Genomic DNA, 22,703 nt, shown 5'->3' with positions numbered 1-22,703 from the left:
CGTTAATTATGGTCCTTTCAACTTCACAATCATGGCTAATGGTGGTGGGGATGCAGAGAACAGTAGATTCAGCAGACCTCATTCTGGGAAGAGTGGGGGGAAAAAAACAATGCAAAACTGCACCCACCTGCTGTTTACAATTGAGACAGCTACTCTGGGTACCATTTGGAAGATCTGGAGGAAATCAAGGCTGCCCAGGAGCCTGGAGCTTGGGAAATGAGACAGCTGGGGAAAAGTCTTACTATTATGATGGAAGGCAGGTCTTTTAGGGCTCATCTGTCTATGGTGAAAATAGCTCAGAACCACATCTCATGCTACACTGGATAGAAATTCAGACTGTGCTGACACTTATTTGGTGCCTTTCAGAATTTGAGATCTCTCCCCATTTAATCCTCAAAGTGATTGTGTAAAGTGTATATTACCATTTTGATTTCATAAGTGAGGAAACCGATTCACAGAACACAAGAAACAGTTCATAATCTCATTCATTCATTCATCCAACAATAATCAGGTATCTACTATGAGTTATATATTGTACTCAATATGGAGAATATGGCAGCAAACAAAAAAGAGCTGCTACCTCCTGGAGCTCTCAGTCTAAGGAGGGAGGCATGTACTATATAAAAACCAGTGAAATTAAAATATGCTTAATGTTATAAAGAAAACACATGTTAATGTATGAGTAGTGGCATGGACAGCTCTTAGATAATATGACTGGAAAGTTCCTAGAGGGTGTGACATTGAAGATGAGGCCTGAAAAATGAGAAGGCGCTAGTTCTGCAAAGAATGAAGAAAACAGACACTCAGGTAGAATTACAGCTTGCATAAGCACCCCAAAGAGAGAAAAATACCTTGGAATGTTTGAGAAATAATGTTTTAGAAAATAGTAAAGAGAGGCAGAGTAGTGAAAATGTAGCAGGTGTGGTCTAACTATATCTGTAGCACAAGGCAGGTTCTGGGTACCCCTTTTTAAGGAGGGCTTTGGGAAAATGGAGTATGTCTATGAGAGTATAGAATAAATAGGATTAAGGACTTACAGAAAATCATGTCATGTGAGAAACAGAAGCAACTGCATATTAGAATATCAGAAAAAAAATATACAGTGGAAAAAAGACAGTCTCTTCAATAAATGGTGCTGGGAAAACTGGGCAGCTATATGTAGAAGAATGCAACTCGACCATTCTCTTACACTGTACACAAAGATAAACTCAAAATGAATAAAAGACCTCAATGTGAGACAGGAATCCATCAGAATCCTAGAGGAAAACATAGGCAGTAACCTCTTCGATATCAGCCACAGCAACTTCTTTCAAGATATGTCTCCAAAGGCAAAGGAAACAAAAGCCAAAATAAACTTCTGGGACTTCATCAAAATCAAAAGCTTCTGCACAGCAAAGGAAACAGTCAACAAAACAAAAAGGCAACCCACGGAATGGGAGAAGATATTTGCAAATGACAGTACAGACAAAAGGTTGATATCCAGAATCTATAAAGAACTCCTCAAACTCAACACACACAAAACAGATAACCATATCAAAAAATGGGCAGAAGATATGAACAGACACTTCTCCAATGAAGACATACAAATGGCTATCAGACACATGAAAAAATGTTCATCATCACTAGCCATCAGGGAAATTCAAATTAAAACCACAATGAGATATCACCTTACACCAGTTAGAATGGCCAAAATTAGCAAGACAGGAAACAACATGTGTTGGAGAGCATGGGGAGAAAGGGGAACCCTCTTCCACTGTTCGTGGGAATGCAAGTTGGTGCAGCCTCTTTGGATAACAGTGTGGAGATTCCTCAAGAAATTAAAAATAGAACTTCCCTATGACCCTGCCATTGCACTACTGGGTATTTACCCCAAAGATACAGACGTAGTGAAAAGAAGGGCCATCTGTACCCCAATGTTTATAGCAGCAATGGCCATGGTCGCCAAACTGTGGAAAGAACCAAGATGCCCTTCAACGGACAAATGGATAAGGAAGATGTGGTCCATATACACTATGGAGTATTATGCCTCCATCAGAAAGGATGAATACCCAACTTTTGTAGCAACATGGACGGGACTGGAAGAGATTATGCTGAGTGAAATAAGTCAAGCAGAGAGAGTCAATTATCATATGGTTTCACTTATTTGTGGAGCATAACAAATAGCATGGTGGACATGGGGAGTTAGGAGAAGGGAGTTGGGGGAAATTGGAAGGGGAGGTGAACCATGAGAGACTATGGTCTCTGAAAAACAATCTGAGGGGTTTTAAATGGTGGGGGGGTGGGAGGTTGGAGGAACCAGGTGGTGGGTATTAGAGAGCTCACGGATTGCATGGGGCACTGGGTGTGGTACAAAACAATGAATACTGTTATGCTGAAAATAAAAAAAAAAAAATTAAAAAAATATCAATAGAAACAACCTGGATGGCTAACATGGTAGTTGGTACTGTCATATTTTCTCCAAAAGGCTGACATGGGAAAGAAATATTTGATTTGTTCAAATCAATACAAGTGCCCAAGAGTAGTGAGTTAAGGAGACCAAATTTGGCTTTACAGAAACAAGAAAGTTCTAATAAAGGAGTCAGCTCTTTCCCTCCAGAGAATTGCAGTGGTCATGCTGAGGCTCTATAATGCCCTGCCAAGAATGCTTTATTGGAGATTTCTTTGTTGGCTTCTCCTCTACATTAGATGACACTGCAAAATCATCCAATTCTAAAATGCTATAATAGATCTATAATACAGCTATGTCCAAAGCAATGGTTATAATATAGCTGATTCACAATGAGAATGGCACTGAGGATTCAGCACCAAGGACAAAACACTGACAGTCAGTGCTACCCTTGTTTTCTTTCTGTAAGAAAACAGTGTATAGTTTTCTCAAAAAGTTGGAAATGAGAGACTGGACTCTGAGGAACTAACTGAGGGTTTTGGAGGGGAGTAGGAGGTTGGGTGAGCCTGGTGGTGGGTATTGTGGAGGGCACGTATTGCATGGAGCACTGGGTGTGGTGCATACACAATGAATTCTGGAACACTGAAAAGAAATTTAAAAAATAAATAAAATTTTTTTTAAAGTTGGAAATGGAGCTACCCTTATGAGCCGGCAATTGCACTACTGGGTATTTACCCAAAGATACAGATGTAGTGAAAAGACGGGCCATATGCACCCCAGTGTTCATAGCAGCAATGTCCACAATAGCCACGATGTGGAAAGAGCCAAGATGCTCTTCAGATGAATGGATAAAGAAGATGTGTTCCATATATACAATGAAATATTACTCAGCCATCACAAAGGATGAATACCCAACTTCTGCATCAACATGGATGGGACTGGGGGAGATTATGCTATGTGAAATAAGTCAAACAGAGAACGACAATTATCATACAGTTTCCTTATTTGTGAAACATAAGAAATAATAGCATGGGGGACATTAGGAGAAGGAAGGAAAAAAATGAAGGAGGGGAAATCAGAGGGGGAGATGAACCATGAGAGTCTAGGGAGTCCAAGAAATAAACTGAGGGTTTTAGAGGGGAAGGAGTTGAGGGGACAGGTTAGCCCAGTGATGGGTATTAAGGAGGGCATGGATTGCATGGAGCACTGGGTATTATATGCAAACAATGAATCATGGAACACGACATCAAAAATTAATGATGTACTGTATAGTGTCTAACATAATTTTAAAAAAGGAAGAAAGAGTCAATGGATAAGTGTGATTTTAATAATCTGATAAAAATTCCCAATAAAAGTGCCTGTCAACAACTCACACTTCATGGAAATGTTTGCAAGGATTCTGAGCACCATGGCTCATGATGCATATCATACTTGGGCTCTCCATAGTGTTTATAGGGTTGGATTATAATACTCCACATTTATATAGGTTACTCTAGAGTTTACATAATGTCCTTATCCTCATCCTATTAATAGTCAACATAGATCTTACATCAACAGCTAATGAGTGAAATCACATTCATAAATCTAATGACTAATTATTTGACACATTATTTTACTTATTTATTTTTAACAGCTCCACTACTAGAATGTAAACAGTATGAAGGCAGGGGTTTTTGTCTGTTTGGCCTACTGTTTTATTCTGGGCACTCAGGAGAAATGCCCTTTTTTGACATATACTATATGCTTCCTATATATTTACTTAATATATTTAATTCTTTTTTAGCAGCTTACTTAAAGTCAAAGATACTAGGATTTTTTTTATGTAGGTAGTCTGATTGTAAAGTCTGGATATTTAGCCACTCTGCTAAACGAACTAATAAAACAAAACAAGACAATCCTTAATATCCACAGAATAAATGTATCTGGACCCTAAAATTTTCTTACCCTAAAGAAAAAAAAAAAAATTTGCAGATTAGGTTGGGAGCAATATAATTGATTGTATTGTAAATTATTCTACCTGGCCCACAAACACCCTGCAACAAATGGCCATTTTTACTTTACTTTGATTTGTTTTAATTTAGTATGACTTTGCCCCATCCTTTGGTTTTAATCTTCTAGCGGTATAGAAATATCTTGACCCAGAGTATTTTTTCCTCTTTTACGAGGGGAACAAAGCACCACTTAAAAAAAAAAAAAAAAATCAAACCTAATGCTTTTGTCTTCTGGCTTGCTTTATAGTTGCTGATTTTCACATTTACTTATAGTTTCCTTTGCTTCTCCACCTTTTCTTTGTAGTCTGTTGTTTTCTAACTTTTTAAAGGATAGATTGGAAAGCTGCCTTTATGTTTACAAAACTATACTTCTCAAAAATTCTCGGTGTCAAAAACAGAGTAGAAGTTATTTATTCCATCCTGTCTAACGTGGAGTAATGGGCAGATTTCTATTCACACTCCGCTCGTCAATCCTCCGGCTCCTCCTCAGGTTTTGTTAACATAACAGCAAATTACAGACTCAGATTAAAAATTTAATTCTTTTTTTTTTTTTTTGGCTTTTTTTTTTTTTTTTTATTAAGTTATTTATTTATTTATTTATTTATTTATTATTATTTTTTTTATTTCCAGCGTAACAGTATTCATTATTTTTGCACCACACCCCGTGCTCCATGCAATCCGTGCCCTCTCTAATACCCACCACCCACCACCTGGTACCCCAACCTCCCACCCCCCGTCCCTTCAAAGCCCTCAGATTGTTATGGACTCTGAAAAAATAATTCTTAATATTATACATTTTCTCCTTAGGTAATTATTTGTATGTTAACCATCTCTTTTTAGAACATATTTATAGCAATAATTTAGCATTAACACTGTGTTGAATTAGTTTCCATGTTCACTGCAGGTCTTTTCATTCCATATATCTTTGTTGTAGATTTCCTTATTTTGATTCATTGCTTGGTCAATTGCTCTTTGAATGATTTATTAGAAGCAGGGCATGTGGGAGCCCCTGGATACTGAGAATGTCTTTCTGATGTATTTGCACAAGAACAACAACTTGGCTGATAAAGAATTTGTGGGTTATAACATTTTCTCTTCAAAAATCCTCCAGGCTTAACTGCATTGTCTGCTGCCCTTTCCGAGATGGAGGAATCTGAGAAGGGCCAGGCAGAGATCTGTTAGACTGAGAATGGCTTTTCTGCTCCTATGACCCTTTAGCTTAACTCTTTTTAGTAAAACTTAATACTGAATGCAGTAATTTGAAATACAGTGTGCAGCTTTTCCTTTGCCAGAAGAAAACAACACGCTGAGTGCCCAGCTCTCAACAACATTTCCTCTCTGTTCCTGTGAGGCCAATGGCACATTCAAGATCCCTGTCATAAGCATGCACCCAATCCCCTTAATTTCCTTCCTGCAAATCTTAGTTCCAGAACAGGATCACACATAGTGTGGGATTGAAGGCGTAAGTAATTCAAGGACCCTTGTTCATCTCGAAGCAACAGTAGAAGCTGCTTCCTAGATGAGGTAGCTTTGGGGTAGGATGACTTTTTTTTCCTAAAGGCAAAACTCCGTGTCTTGAGGAGATAGTCCATTGTGTGATGTTTGGGAAGCAAAACTTCCCACAGTCCTCCTATGTCACCTGCTGTTCTACCAAAAGCCAACCATGCTTGTGTTCAGCAAATTCCTCCTTAGGTCCATATCTCAATTTCTTGGGGGTTCTGCAGACTTGGTCTCTCGCTGGTTTTTTTTTTTTTTTTTTTAAGAGTTTTGGTATCAATGTGACAGAGAGTGAATTGAGTGCAGCTGCTACTCTTCTTCACAGCATGCAAACCCAAAAGCACCTCTTGACATGTTGCCAAGAGCAGGGAAAGTCACACTTTCTTAGAGCTGTGCTCCACCAATAAACTGGCCAGTCTGGGATGCAGAGAACCAGGAACAAGATGGGCCCCCAGATGCTTTCTGCTCATCTTTATGTCTTCCTCCTCAATACATCAGAGTGTTTCGTGCAGAGGGAAGACCAGATGGACAGATGGAAGGCAGTCTGGCGGCTTCTCTTTGTAGTTTTAAACTCTCTGTGAGGAACATTGCTTGAGCAAGTAATAAATGCAGAACTGAAATACCAATGTGGAATTTAAATGGCTATGTGGACATTTAAAATGTTAATTAGTTCCTCAATCCAGGTTTCTCGTAAGGTAATGACTTCCACTGACAGACTAAACTCTCCATCTTGGCCACCAGAGCCTATAGAGGCTACATACTTCACCAGATCTTGCTTTTGTCTCAGTGTTTCCTTCTCCAGTGAGCTTCTCACTTCTCCAGAAATAATGTGAAACGTGGTACACACCAGATTCCCCTATGTTATGAAAGCTCTTGGAGGGCACCTACTTTATAACCTTAATACGAATTATACAGCTTAACATATGGCATTGTTTGTTATATATTTGTTGAATGAAATACAGCAATCTGAGATATGTCCACGAAAGTATTCTAGATAGAAAATACTTGTGTCATAAGAGGAACTAAAGATACTGAACTTTCAGAAATAAGATCAGATGGTACGTTTGAACAGAAGTTATGTAGATGGTAAGAAAGATCTTATGGAACTAAAAGAATACTGCCCAAGAAGGCAATTGCATTGGTTCTCCTGAGACCTAAGAGTCTGGACTAATGGCAATGCATAGAAGCTATAATAAGAGACATGCACAATAAAAGCTATAATAAGAGCAGCACAATAAAAGGACTTCTTAGAACCACAGCTACCCCAGAGATCAGTAAAGTTACCACGTAAAGGAGTAAGTTCTCTGTCTCTGGAGTTATTCAGGAATATGCACTAATACCAGTTAAGTGGGATATTGTAAAGTTGATTGTTTTATGTGGGGGGGGGAATAGATATATGGTGACCTTTTAGATCTTTTCCAGCTCTGTGCTTTTGTGATGTTATGACTGGCATCCCATGTTGACCAAAGAAACATTTGACATTAAAAAAGGTTACCTTGTCTTTGGGAGAAGAAAACATTTTCTAATGTGACTATTGGTAATAACAAAAGAGTTAACATTCACTGATTAATTACAACATGTTTAGTTCATTCATAAATAATAAATTGATAGGTATTATTCTGTAGGTGAGGAAATTGATCTTCAGGTAGGCATGTGATTTGCCCAGAGGTAATCTGAAAGAACTTTTTATCTTTTATTATTTTTATTTATTTATTTTTAGAGAGAGTATGTGCTTGCACCTGTGGGTATGTGGTAGGGGAGGTTGGTAGGAGGGGCAGAGGGAGAGGCAGAGAAAGAATCCCACCCAGGCTCCTCACCCAGTGTGGGGCTCAATTCCACAACCCTCAGGTCATGACCTGAGCTAAAGTCAAGAGTTGGATGCTCAACTGACTGAGTCAGCCAGGCACCGCAGACCTTTTAAACTTTGAATACTGAGGTCTGCAAATTTTTTCTGTAAAGGGTCATACAGTAAATATTTTAGGCTTTATGTGGCATAATGTCTTTGTCTCAACTACTCAACTTGAGACACCTGGGTGGCTCAGTTTGTTAGCCATCTGCCTTCGGCTTGGTCGTGATCCCAGGATTCTGGGATCAAGTCACACATCGGGCTTATCACTGAGTGGAGAGCCTGCTTCTCTCTCTGCCTGCCACTCCTCCGCTTGTGCTCTCCCTCTCTGATAAAAAATAAATAAATAAAATCTTTTAAAAAATAAACTACTCAACTATACTGTTATAGCATCAAAGCAACCTTAGACTATATAAATGAATAGGCATTGCTGTATTTAAAAAAGTTTACACACACACACACACACACACACACACAGAGGCATGGGGCTAGATTTGATCCCCATGCTAGTTTTCATTTGAGAAGAGGAAAATACACACAAGGCAAGAAATGACCTCCATGTGGCCATACTTACTCCATTTGCTTTGCTGAGTGCCTGGAAGTAGATGCTGTAGCTTTTCAGAGGGGAAAGAGGAGGGTTCCAGTATCCATTGTATGTCTTATTGTCACCCACTGTAAATGGCTGGGTGACAGGCAGGTTGGCGGGCTTCAATTCAGCGGCAAAGTAGTGTAGAGAATCAAGGCTGGAGGCATTCCTGTAGCTCACAGGCACCGAAAAGCACTCAATGATGTCAGCTGCCCTTCGTGACTTCTGAAGTCGCTCTTCCTTGACAACCAGCTGATAAACACTGGACAGGAAAGAGAGGAAGATGAGCAACTATCTGGAAGGACGGACTTGTTATTTATCACCACTTCTGTCTACAACTAAACCTCCCTCTTAAGACTTAGAATGAATAAACCCACTGATTTATAGAAACCCATCTCCATTTTGATGTCCCAAGGCCAGCTCACACTGGATATATCCAAAACGCAACATGGTCCCAAGCCCAACAAATCTGCTTCCTCCTTCTACATTTTTTCTTTAGAAAAGGGTAGCATTGCCCATCAAGTGATGAGATCTCAAGTCTGGGGCTCATCTTCAATTCCTACGTCTTTGGATATCACTCTGCATTTATCATCAAAAAGCCCTGTTGACATCGGCAATCTGTACCTGCCCTTTTCCTTTCTTTCCCTTCACTGAAAATGCTGAGGTTGGGTTCTTCCCTACCTCTTACCTGGATTCAACTTGTCTCTTTGCCTCTAACTTATTTATCAACTACCCAACTCATGGACCTTCTTGAATATAACACTGTCCCTCTTCAAGCACTCTCATAAGCTTTCCATTATCTGAATGATATAATCTAAACTCCTCATCCTGGCACTGGAGACACTTGTGCCTGGCTTCCTTTCTTTTGGAAACTCTTGGGCTAGTCCCTGATTCTAGGCTCCAGACCCTCTGCTATTGCACAAACATCCTGTGGATTTCACCCCATGCCATCATCAGTTCATGCTTCCTCCTGGCACCTGTAGTGCCCTCCACTTCTGCTGGTGGAAGGCTTTCCCTAAAGGCTGACTCTATCTTTCATCTTCTCAATGAACTCCATCTAGACCCTCCCAATCTGAATGAGTCTTCCTCCTTAGTTCCCTACAATTCATTAATGGATATCTTCTTAGGATTACAGTAATATGTACATGGAACTACCATTCCTCTGGCTAGGCTGTGACCTCTTGGACAGTGGGAGTTCTGGTTTAGTTATCTCTGCATCACTCCCTCCACCATATACTGTTGAGCAGGCTGCCTGATACCCATACAGTGATCGGTGAATATTTGTTCAAGTGAAACAAACTAAGTTGAAAGCAGGCACGAAACCAAATATGACTGGATACAGAATCCCTAATTAAGATAAACAGTAAATACTCTGAATTCCTGTCTAGTGATCTTGTGCCATTCCTTTCAACTTAGAAGTAAGTAAGGAGTGCTCACTTTGGCAGCACATATACTAAAATTGGAAGTAAGTAAGGAGGTGCTAGTGTGTGAAGAGATGACCAAGGCTTTATTCAACACCAGCTATATGCCAAATGTGTATACTTTTTTAATAAAAGTTATCCTAATGTTTGTGCATTTGGATAGCATTTTACTACCTCCGTGAATGTATACAATTTGTACTTCTCTTGAAAAGTGCTTTTTTTTTTTCCTTGCTAAAAACAACAAACATTTTTGTTTTGCAGGATATAAGTCCAAGATCACAGTGTCAACAGGGATGTTTCCAAGAAGTGCTTTTTAAAAAAAAAAAAAAGATTTTATTTATTTATTTGAGAGAGAGAGAGAGAGAGAGAGAAGAAGAAGAAGGAGGAGGAGGAGGAGGAGGAGGAGGAGGAGGAGGAGGAGGAGGAGGAGGAGGAGAAGGAGAAGAAGAAGAATTAGAAGAGGAAGAAGACGACGACCACTATCCACTGAGCAGAGAGCCTGATGCAGGGCTCAGTCTCAGGACCCTGAGATCATGACCAGAGCCAAAAACAGATGCTTAACCAATCGAACCACCTAGGCGCCCTGAATGAATGTTCCTCTTTTAGAAGAATTTCATTGCATAGATCTCTGGGACTCATGCCCTAAGATCAATTTCCCAAAGAGTGCCCCCAGGAAACTTTTGTGAATTAATGAGGTGATTGCAGCAGTGGCCCCAAACCAATCATTTAAAGATGCCATAGTGAGATAGCACATGGTTTATGAAGATGGAATATGGTAAGGGCTACCATCTTTAGATCAGGCTGTCCATCTAGAGCTATTTGGTTAAGAAGCACAACTTGGGCAAAGACAGAGGCACAGGACCATTTGAATTGAAAATAAAAGGATACGGAGGGACTGACCCAAGGAAACATGCCACACCCAACATGGCAAGTCTTCCCCTGAATCTCCTTAAGCATGAGGATCATCAGTAATGCAAATGAAAAAGAAACAGACATATGAATGTCTGCCACACTTAGAATGTGGTATCTGAGTTGAGGTGAGTAATGGCTCAGCAAGCATATGTACTGTTTGATGGGCACATCTGAATGAGAGCTCAGTGGCCCAGAAGGCATGTGAGTGGCATGTAAGTGAATGTAGCCCATCTTTCTGGGAATGCAGACTACATCTTAGTGTGAGCAATGTCCAAATGAGCATCTATAGGACTTGGGTGTCTAAAAACTGAACAAACATATATACTCTTGGAACGAGTGGATGTGATATCCAGGTGACTGTCACCTAGGTGTGTGCACACCTAAGTGTGTATGACATCAGAGTCTGTGTGTGTGTGACATCAACTATATATGTTCATAAAACTGAAGTCAATAAACACCTAAATCAAATTAGGGCTTCGATGCCTATTCCCTCCTCCTCAACCCTGGAGTCCTTCTCAATGACACAATCAGTTTGTTTTTCAGGACAGCTAAGCTCAAAACAATCTCTGAAAAACATCACAAAGACCCAAGAACCAAGCCTAGAGGTCACAAGCTGAGAGTGGAGAGGTGTCTATAACAGTTTTTGGACCCCCCAATGGTTTACATGTAATAGCAGTCTTCAGTAAAACTTTGAATCTGGCTAGAGTGTTAAGGACTGCTTGTCGAGGGCTTATGTTTCATGGAACTCTAATCTATGAGGGAATGAGCAAAAGGCAATGAAGAGTGAAGGAGCAACAGTCTCTTGGGTCCACCTGTGGGAGCTTGTAATAGCACCCACAAGATGGAACTGGGCTCTCCAGCCTATCTAGCCCTCATATCCTCCTGACCAGGTTGGGAAGCATGAACAGCCTCATCCCTAAGAACAGGGGTTGCAAAGATCTGTGAGTCTTTCCCTTGAGGCCTAGTCTATCCCTAACTACTCTTGGGTTAACCCCATCCACGTGAGAAGACCTCTGTTTCAATTTCCTTCTTTCTTTTTTTAAATTATGTTCAGTTAGCCAGAATATAGTACATCATAAGTTTCTGATGTAGTGTTCAGTGACTCATTAGTTGCATATAATGCCCAGCGCTCATCACAACACATGCCCTCCTTAACACCCATCATATGGTTACTCCATCCCCATATCCTCCTCCCCTCTGTAACCCTACGTTTGTTTCCTGGAGTCCAGAGTCTCTCATGGCTTGTCCCCCTCCTGACTTCTTCCCATTTAGTTTCCCCCACCTTCCCCTGTAGTCCTCTGCTCTATTCCTTATGTTCCACATATGAGTGAAACCATTGATAATTTTCTTTTTCTGCTTAACTTATTTCACTTAGCATAGTTCCCTCCAGTTCCATCCATGTTGATGCAAATGGTGGGTACTCATCTTTTCTAATGGCTGAGTAATATTCCATTGTATATATAGGCCACATCATCTTTATCTATTCATCAGTTGAAGGGCATCTTGGTTCCTTCCACAGTTTGACTATGGTGGACATTGCTGCTATGAACATTGGGGTGCATATGCCCCCTTTTTTCTTCACTACATCTATATCTTTGCAGTAAATGTTTTCATTTCTAAGCCCAAAACTCTCATGCCACTCCTGACTCCTTCTGTCACCCTTGCCCTCTAAATTGAGAACCCAAACCCTTGGGAGCTTCACTGGGGCTGAATCTCATTCCTGGAACTGCTTTCTGTTGTCTTTGGCCCTACAATGATGGAATGGATCAAGAAGAGTCACAAGACTGGCCTGAGCACTGCCCAGGACTGGCATGATATTCCACAGAAGGCTAGAGATGGAGGCAGAACATGTTCCAGGGGCCAGCCTGTGATCCTGTCACCAATCTATTGACGACTCAACTGCCAATTCAACCACACTCAGTAGCCAGATTACAGAAGATGCGGAGGCCGACAGCAGAGTGTCCCAGGTTTGTCAAATTACAGCAAAAGTAGAAAGCCAGACTTCTCATTTACAGTCCTGTATCCTTTATTTCTCTGCCTGCCTTCTTTTACTAGAAGCCGACAAAATGTACAAAGGGCCTTCTGAGTATTTTTTACTTAGCGGCTTGAACTACTTAAATCTTTCCTACCCAGCTCCTTCTGAAATCACAAAGCCTAGCAAAGGCTATATTTGAGGAGGGGCGTGTTAAACTGTGCTGTCAACCGACAGTTCACATACAGTTGGGATGAATGTGCCAAAGTATAGCCAGCAACATGCTCAGGCCCATTGTGCCTGCAGCTTGTCCATTCAGAGGCAAATCTGCAACCGCAGCCAGAAAACTATACACCATTTGGTCATTAAAATCCTTCTGGCAGCAAATCCAGCCTCTCTCCAAGATCAGGAAACTCTGATGAAGTAGGAGGAAGGAAGAGATGGCACGTGCAAATTATGCAACTGTCCTTCCCCACTTCAGGCAGTGGGGGCAGGGGTGGGTGGGGCGGGAACAAGATAGTTTCTTTTTGTTTTGTCTCTTTATTCTGATCATCATTCTCTTGGAAATATACCTACCTAAGCTCTTCTCAGCATGCTGATAATGATAAAATCTACCTAAATGAGAAGAACTCTCCAAAAGTCCTATCTCAAGTGCAAAAGAAGTCATTGCAATAAACTATTCAGGATCCTTTGTGGAGAGAAAGGATTTTTTTTTCTTTTTTAGTACAAAAATCCTGATAGTATAAGAGGATCTTAAGATGCTTACCTCACAACATACAGCATTTATGTACCCATTTCCCCCTCCTGGGACACCCCCTCTACCTCTCCCAATGAGAAGACTGACATTTGTGACCATATTTTCTGTATAAGTTCTCCTGAGAGTCTCTTCTTACAGGACCCTGAAAGCAGCTATACTCCAACAGGAAAGGCAGAGGGGAGTGCGTGCCTTCTTTCTTCTCCCTGGCTTTTGCTTCCTCACTGCAGCTCACCTTCAAGGTCTACTGTTGACCCTGTTGTTACGGTGACTGCCCCTAGCCTTCTCTTCCTGATTGTTCAGACTTAGCCTTGCTGGTAGCTTCAACCCTCTAGTTTGTATCTCTTGAGACTAGAACACTCTCCTCTCGTGTCCCAAGACTCCAGCCCATATAGAACAGTTGCTTGAGACACCCCGAAGAGGAAGACACACAGCAATTTCTCTTCAGGTGTTAGAGGACCCGGCCACTGGAGACTCATGCCCCTTCTGATTCCTGAGCCAGCAGTCTGCATGAGAACTCATGCTCCTTTGTGAGGGACCAGGGGCCTATCTGAGGCATCCATCAACCACTAACCCAACCCATGGTCCCCTTTGTGTATCGGGGACGAGATCTCCAGCTAGGGGCTGTTACTATCCATGCAGAATGCTGAAGTCAGGTGACAGAGAGGAGACTGTGGTTCGCAGGTGATGATTGCCCAGGTTCATAAAGGGTACATTTGGGTCCAATATTCTCCCAGAAATAGGCTTCATAAATTCATACCCATTAGTTCATACTGATATCGTCAGTCCAAATCCACTAACACAAGATGCTTCACCCTCCCGACTGCCTGTTTATCCTTTTTCCTCCAGTAAAAAGCCTCCATCAATATTCTTTACTCATTTACTCTCTCACACAATACACACAAAATCATTTCAGAATTAACTCATCAATACCACAACCAACCTCAATATTTAAAAGTAAAATTCAAGGTTTCTCTACTGCCCTGTTCTAGCTCCTTCCCAAACAATTCTGTCTCAAAGCCATTAGATAGGGCAGAGTGAGACAGGCATCCCTGTGTGATGGGGGACATCATGGTGGCCCAAAGTGGGACTGGAAGTCCACCTAATGTCCCTGAGACCCATTTGGGTGATCTGCAAGGTCAAATTATGTTTAACCATTAAGATTCTAACTGCCTTTTGCCCTTTTAGTGCCTTACAAGCATACTATGGAGTTCTTAAAAAGCCACAAGACATCAAAACTGCATGAGGCTGGTAATGAAGATATCTTTTTGAGACACTGATTTCAATTTTCTTTGGATATATAACCAAAAATGAGATTGTTCTATCATAGGGTAATTATATATTTTTTTAATTTTTTGAGAAATTCCACACTGTTTCCCACAATGGTGGTACCACTTTACATTTTTGCCAACAGTGTACAGAGCCCCCTTTTCTTTTATGATTTTTGTTATCTTTTGTGTTTTTGATAACAGGCATTTTAATAGGTATGATGTGATATCTCATTGTGGTTTTGATTTGATTTCCCTGATGATTAGCAGTGTTGAGAACCTTTTCATGTATCTGTTGGCCAACTGAATGCCTTGTTTTGTTTTTTTTTTTTGGAAAACTGTCTATTCATGTCCCTTTTCTACCTTTAATTAGATTATTTTATTTTTTGCTAGTGAGTTGTAGGATTTCCCTTTATATTTTGAATATTAGTCCCTTAACAGATATGTGGTTTGCAAATGTTACTTCCCATTTTTAAGTCTGCCTTTTCGTTTTCTTGATCATTTCTTCTGCAGTGAAAAGGTGGGTTTTTTTGTTTTTTTTGTTTGTTTGTTTGTTTGTTTTTAGTTTTATATAGACCTTATTTATTTTTGCTTTTGTTGTGAGTGCTTTTGGTGTCATTTCCATTAACTCATCGCCAATACTAATTTAAGGAATTTTTCCCCTATGTTTTCTTCCAGGACGTTTATGTTTCAGGTCTTAAATTAAGTCTTTAATCCATTTCAAGTTGATTTTTGTGAGTGGTATGAGACAGGGGTCTAGTTTCATCTACTTGCATGTGGATATCCAGTTTTTCCAATGCCATTTATTAAGGAGATTATCCTTTCCCCATTGCATATCCTTGGCTTCCTTGTCAAATAGTAGTTTGACATATATTCATACATGTATATATCCATATATGCATGGATTTACTTCTGGCCTCTCAATTCTGTTTCACTGGTCAATGCATCTATTTTTATGCAATTACCTTATTATTTTGATTACTATTGCTTTGTGATATAGTTTTGAATCAGGATGTGTGTGGCTACCAGCTTTGTTTTTCCTTTTTAGGCTTGCTTTGGCTATTTAGAATTTTCTGTGGTTCCATATGAATTTGAGAATTGTTTTTTCTATTTCTATAAAAATGCCATTGGAATCTTGATAAGGTTTACACTGAATCTATAGATGACTTTGGGTCGTATAGATAATTTAACAATATTAATTCTTCTGACCCATAAACACAGGACATCTTTCCATTTATTTGTTCTTCTTCAATTTCTTTCATCAGTGTTTTATGATTTTCAGTGTAGTGATCTTTCATCTCCTTAAATTTATTCCTATTTCATTCTTCTGATATTATTATTAATAGGATTGTATTCTTTATTTTTCAGGTAATTGTTATAGAGAAATGCAACTAATTTTATATGTTGATTTGCATCCTACAACTTTATTTACTGAATTTTTATTTATCTTTTATTATAATTCTATATGATATTATTATATGATATATGTTATATATCATATCTCTCATATATATCTTATATATAAGATCATGTCATCTGCAAACAGAGACAATTTTACTTTTTCCTTTCCAATTTGGATACATTTTATTTCTTTTTATTGTCTGACTGCTCCGCCCAGGACTTGACTACTATGTTGAATAGGACTATGTTGTCTTCTTATTTTAGGGGAAAACCTTTCAACTTTCACCACTGAGTAGGTTAACTGTGGGCTTGTCATGTTATCATGTTGAGGTATGTTCCTTCTATACCTAATTTGCTGACATCTTTAAAAAAAAAAACTCAAGAATGGTCAATGAATTTTGTCAAATGTTTTTCCTGCATCTACTGAGATGATCACATGATTTTTACCTTTCCTTCTGTTAAAGTGATGGATGTATCACATTTATTAATTTGTGTATGTTGAACCATCCTTGCACTCCAAGAATGAATTCCACTTGATCAACCAGGATCTTTTTAACGAATTCATTAACCAGTATTTTGTTGACACTATCACTGATTTTTCAAGTGAGGGCAGAGAATGGTCATTTCAAAATCAAAAGTGTGTTGCTCAAGAACAGTGGTTCCCAACTCTGGCTGTACATTCTAATTGCCCAGAAGACTTTTTGAAAATGCTCTTCCTTGGCCCCACGTCAGACCAAATAAGAATCTCTAGGGGGTGAGGCTATCGCATCAGTACTTTTTTAAAAAGGGTGGTCTCCAGATGGTCTTAATGTGCAGCTATAAAATCACAAATCTAGATAATTCTGATATTCTACCTTTACCCTCACAATGACATCCCCCTTCAACATTCTTAACTTTGTTGAAAATCATTGCTTTGGGTCATTTCAATCCACCATAGCATTCATTCATAATTACTAGTTTGCTTGAATCATTGTCTATTACACCTGTTGATTTATTTCTTTTATAGCTTTCATTACAGTTGAAATATGTCTTACCAGGTTATTTCTTTTATTAGCTTTCTGCTTGTTCCCTAATAGCCTCTTAACTTCATGAGGTCATGAGGTCTGTTTACTTCTGCATCCCCAGCTTCTAATATCTGCCAAACACATAACAGCTATTCACTAAGTACTTACTAAATAAACAAACTTGGCAAAATTTATAAGATGAATTTCAAATGTTCATGTCAATTTTTTCTCTTTTTAAAATTGTATTATTTGTTTATTTATTTAGAGAGAGTGTGTGTGAGCCGAAGGGAGAGGAAGAGGGAGAAAGAATCTCATGCAGACTCTGTGCTAAGAGCAAAGCCTGCCATGGGGCTCAATCCCATGACCCTGAGATCATGACCTGAGCTGAAATAGGATAGAATAGGATGCCTCACCGAATGGGCCACCCAGGTGCCCCATTCATGTCAATTCTTACTGCATGCTTCAATGCTATTTTAGATGCTGTTCCATCTCCCCAAGATGCCTTTTTCCTTTTTCCCCATCTTGAGAATTCCTCATCCAATCCAGACCCACATCTAATATTACTTTTTCCAAGGAGTGTTTCTTGCAAGCCAGAGCTAGTTTCTCCTTCCTCTGTTCCCAGAGCTCACTGTCCACACTCCTATCATAGCTCCCACTGCTGTGTACTGCTGTGTACTGCAATGATTACTTCACCCAACAGAAAAATGTTGAATGACACTTACTATCTGTTAGACACCATGTTAAACTCATTCAACACATGATCTAATTTGACCTTCATAATGCCTCTAAGAGGTAGATACTGTTATCTTAATCTGAGAGAATAAAAGAAAAAAAGTACAGAGAGGCCCAGAAATTTACCCACAGTCACATCACTGAATGCCGAAGTTGGGATTTGAATACAGTCTGACTCCTGAGCCCTCCGTCTTAACCATGAGACCACACTATTTTTTAGCATACCCAAAGTTGAACCATCATCTGTACTGTAACCCATAAAATAATCCTCTTTTTAAAAAAATTATTTTTATGTCAAGGAAAATACATCTTATTAAATTTGCATCTTATAAAATTTCAAAAGTAGTTAAGAGAAAAGGATCCCTATTACCCAGCCACTCTGATGTAATCATCAATGAAGTATTGGTAAATCATCCACCGTTCTGTTCTTCTTTGGTCACAAATCTCTGATTTAATACTGGAAGTCAATGAGGTAAAGCCTTTCTTTTATAGATATTTATCTTACAGATAACTTAATTGTTTTGCAAATACATTTTTAATATTATACACAAAAGGGTCCCCAATAGCAAATATCTTTATTCCAGAAGGTCTTGTGACTTAGCTAACTTGTCAACTAAGATGCCCTTAATATTAGCACACTAAAAACAGGTAAAGCCATAAAGTTTTAATTCAAACACACTGACTAATGATTACATGGCCTGCTAATACCTTTTCTTCCAAAGGACACTTGATTAAGTTATCTATAGGAAAAGGTAAATGCACTCCCCACCAAGGTTAGCTTTGTTCTCTCTTATGCAGTCTCTGTACTTCCTTAGGTTAATACAATTTCATGAAACAGTAGGAAGCTGCTTATTCTCTATATTTTCCTAGATTACCAGAGGGCCTTCTGGTGACTAGAATGACTATAGGGAAAGACAGTACCAACTGGTGTCAGAGTTCATTCATATACAGGTAGTAAAGCCTTTAGTCATCAAAAAATGTTAATAAACAGTAAATAAAATGTTTAATAAAACAAGGGCTCATGTAACACATCTTTAGTAGATTTCTAATAAATCTGATTAAAATATAATATTAGCATTTACAAACCTAGTTTCTGGTTTTTATTTTCCTGGCAAAATCTGCCAGGAAATACATATTTGTGTGATCTTGGGCAAGTAATTTAATCTCACAAGAGAAGAGTTATTACATTTCTTAATCACTCTTTCTGGTCCTATGTGCTCTGAGGTTAATGGGGGCCTCATGGACCTCTTCAGAGTTGTTGTTCTAAAACTACTGGTGCCTCCTTTTCTAGTGAAAAGGGCTAGAAAAAATAGTCCTCCTCTTCCCCAGCCTTCACCTGTACTCTGTCTTAGGCTAGCATTTCCAGTTATATGTCTTGGAAAGAAGTTAAAAAAAAGCCTGCTCCTTTGCCTCAAGGGGGACCTACTGAAGGTGTAATTCACTGTCCAGAGAACCCCACAGAATCATACCCATGTTTGGTTTTTTTACCTTCTCTTTCCAGCTTCCCTTTGTTTCAAACTAGTTTCTACTGGGAACAACACTTTAACAAATCATTTGCTTTTAAATCCTCGGTTTATGAGTTTGCTTCCAGGAGAACTCAGCCTTAAGTAACCTCTACATTCCTCAACTTCCTCATATTTAAAAATTATGGTGTGGGTCTTCTTGAACAGTAGAGTGAGGGGCTCAGCACAATCTCTCTCCAAGAGCAATGAATAAACTGAAGAATACTGTCCACATTAACAATTTCAGGAACAGCTGGAGAAAAGGCATAGTTTTAAACATCTATATTAGAGGGGGAAAAAAAAGTCTCAAATTAATAACCTATGTTTCCATCTTAATATAGTAGATAAGTAGAAAACAAGTTAAACTCCAAGCAGGCAGAAAGAAGAAAAGAATAAAGATTAGACTAGAAATCAATGATATAGACAACATAAAAATAAGAATGAAAAATCAGTGATTTTTTGAAAAGATCAACACTGTCGGCAACTCTTTCTCTCCACTGGTCAAGAGAAAGAGAAAGATGATATAAATTACCAAAATCAAGAATGAAAAAGGGGACATCACTACTGACCCCACAGATATTTCTTTTTTTTTAATTTTTTCCCTATAGATATTTCAAAAATTATAAAGAAATGCCATATAAAACTTTATGCCAAAAAACGCAGACAACTTAGATGAAATGTAAAAATACCTAGAAACACACAATTTACAAAAACTGAGTCATAAAAAAGGTAGAAAATTTCAATGTACTTATAACAAGTAATTGAATTAGTAATTAAAATTCTTCCCTCATAAAAATCCAGCCCATATGGCTTCACTGGTGAAGTCTACCAAATATTCAAAGAATAAATAATTCTGATTTTTTCATAAACTTATCCAAAAAATAGCAGAGGAAAGAATTCATCATTCTATGAAACCCTGATAACAAAACCAGAGAAATATATTACATTAAAATAAAACTACAGCCTAATCCTTCATGATTAATGATGCCCCAAAATTTAACCAAATATTAGTAAACTAAATTTAGTAACATATAAAAAAGACTGTACATCATAACCAATTGAGATTTATCCCAGAAATGCAAGGTTGATTTAATATTCAAAAATCAATTAATTCAATACAACATATATTTAAAATAAATGGGAAAAAACACACAATAATTTCAATAGATTCAGAAAAAAATTGCCAAAATTATATGCATATTAATGATAAAAAGTACTAACAAACTAGAAACAGAGAGAAGCTTTCTAAACTTAATAAAGGTCACTTATGAAACATGTAAGTGAAAAACCAGCCTCAAGGGTAAAAGACTAAATGCTTTCCCTATAAAAGCGTAATAAGACAAAAAGGTTTACTCATCATTGTACTACAGATTCTAAGAAGTGAAATAAAGCATTGTGCTAGACAGTCTAGCCAGTGAGTCTAGTTAATAAATTAAAGGCACTAGAAGGAAAGGAGTTAAGGTTTTATTTGCAGATGGCAGGATCCTATACATAGAAAATTCTAAGGAATACACAAGACACAGAAACAGACACAGATAAACACATCCCAACTAGAATAAACAACTTCAACAAGGTCACAAGACACAAAACAAAAATACAAAAATCTATTGTATATTTGTCATTGGCAAAGAACAATCTGAAAATGAAATTAAGTGAACAATTCCATTCACAATAGTACCAAAAGGAATACTTACAATTAAATCTAAACAAAAGAAGTGAAATACCTGTATACTGAATAGTACAAAACATTATTGAAAAAATTTAAGATATAAATAAATGGTGAGACATTTCATGTTCACAGACTGGAACAGACAATATTGTTAATAGGGCATTTCTCAGCAAATTTTTCTACAGACTTGATGCAATCTCTATCAGAATCTCTGGAGACTTTCTGCAAAAACTAACAGGCTGATACTTAGATGTATATGGAAATGCAAAGATCCATAATAAGCAAAACAATTTTTAAAAATAAGAACAAAGTTGGAGGATTTATAGTTCCTGATTTTATACTATGAAAATCAATATAGTGTGGTGTTGGCACAAGATAGACTTACAGATCAATCGAAGAGAACTGAGAATCCAGAAATAAACCATTACATTTATGATCAACTGATTTTTGACAAAGAATCCAAGAAAATTCAATGATCAAAGAATAATCTTTTCGGCAAATGATCCTGGGCCAACTGAATAGCTACATGCAAAAATACAAATTTAAATTCATACTGTATACAAGAACTAACAGAAAATATATCATAGCCCAAATGTTAGAGCTGAAAGTATAAAACTTCCAGGGAAAAACAAAGGAGAATATCTTCATGATGTTGGATTAGGAAAAAGTGGATGATGTAACACCAAAAACATGATCTATTAGAAGGGGAAAGGAGATGAGTTGGATGTCATTAGGAATTTTTTTTAATTGGGCTTCAGAAGACACTGTTAAACCAATGAAAAGACAAGCTACATGTTGACAGAAAATATTTGCAAAATATATGTATGATAAGACTTCCTTCCAACATACATAAGGACCCATTACAACTTAAGAACAAGAAGACAAACAACCCAATTATGAAATTGGCAAAAGATCTGACTAGACATTTCACTAAAGATGAAATACAAGTGGCTAAAAAGCTCATGAAAAGATGGTCAGCCTTCTTAGTCATTAGGGAATGTAAATTAAAACCAGAATGAGAAACTACAAACTCACCCATTAGAATGGCTATCAGTAAAAAGACAGACAAGAGCAAGTGTTGGCACAGGCAAGGAAAACCTGGAACCATCATACACTGTTGTTGGGAAAGTTTAAAAAAATGGTATAGACACTTTGGCGAATGGTTTGGAAGTTCCTTGAAAAGGTAAACATGCAACTACTATTCACCCAGCCATTCCACTAGATATGTACACAACAGAAAAGATAACATAGGTCTACACAAAGGCTTGTATGTATATAAATGCTAATAACAGCATTATTCATAACTGCCAAAATACTAGAACAATCTAAATGTCTATCAACTGGTGAACAAACAAATAATATGTGGCATATCCAAATAACAAAATATAATTCATCAATGAAAGAAACAAATTACTGATATGTTCTACAATATGGATTAAGCTCAGAAACACTGTGCTAAATGAAAGAAGCTAGATGGAAAACACTATTCATTATATGATTCCACTCATCTGAAATGTCAAGAAAAGGCAAATTTATAGAGACAGAAATCAGATAAGTGATTTCCTAGGACTGGAGGTGGGAACAGGAATCAACTGCCCTCAGGCACCGGGTATTTTATGGTGTGACAAACTATTCTAAAATGGGATTATGGTGATGGTTGCACCACCCTATAAATTTACTGAAAATCACTGAATTGTACACTTTAAATGGGTGAATTTTATGGTATGTAAATTATACCTCAATAAAGCTGTTAAAGAAATGA

The 22,703-nt window shown here is 38.2% G+C and overlaps 1 protein-coding gene across 13 annotated transcripts in view; it reads right to left on the bottom strand.

The window, feature by feature from the left end:
• Positions 1-22,703, bottom strand: part of PTPRT (protein tyrosine phosphatase receptor type T) — a 1,064,037-nt gene that overhangs the window by 250,739 nt on the left and 790,595 nt on the right. For all 13 annotated transcript variants that reach the window (XM_032350627.1, XM_032350634.1, XM_032350629.1 and 10 more), the window contains exon 12: positions 8,295-8,568. In XM_032350627.1, the coding sequence (XP_032206518.1) occupies positions 8,295-8,568 (274 nt within the window). The remainder of the gene's footprint in view (positions 1-8,294; positions 8,569-22,703) is intronic.

Source organism: Mustela erminea, chromosome 7 (genome assembly GCF_009829155.1).
Source record: "Mustela erminea isolate mMusErm1 chromosome 7, mMusErm1.Pri, whole genome shotgun sequence".
NCBI lineage: Eukaryota > Metazoa > Chordata > Mammalia > Carnivora > Mustelidae > Mustela > Mustela erminea.
This window is presented reverse-complemented; position numbering and strand designations above follow the sequence as displayed.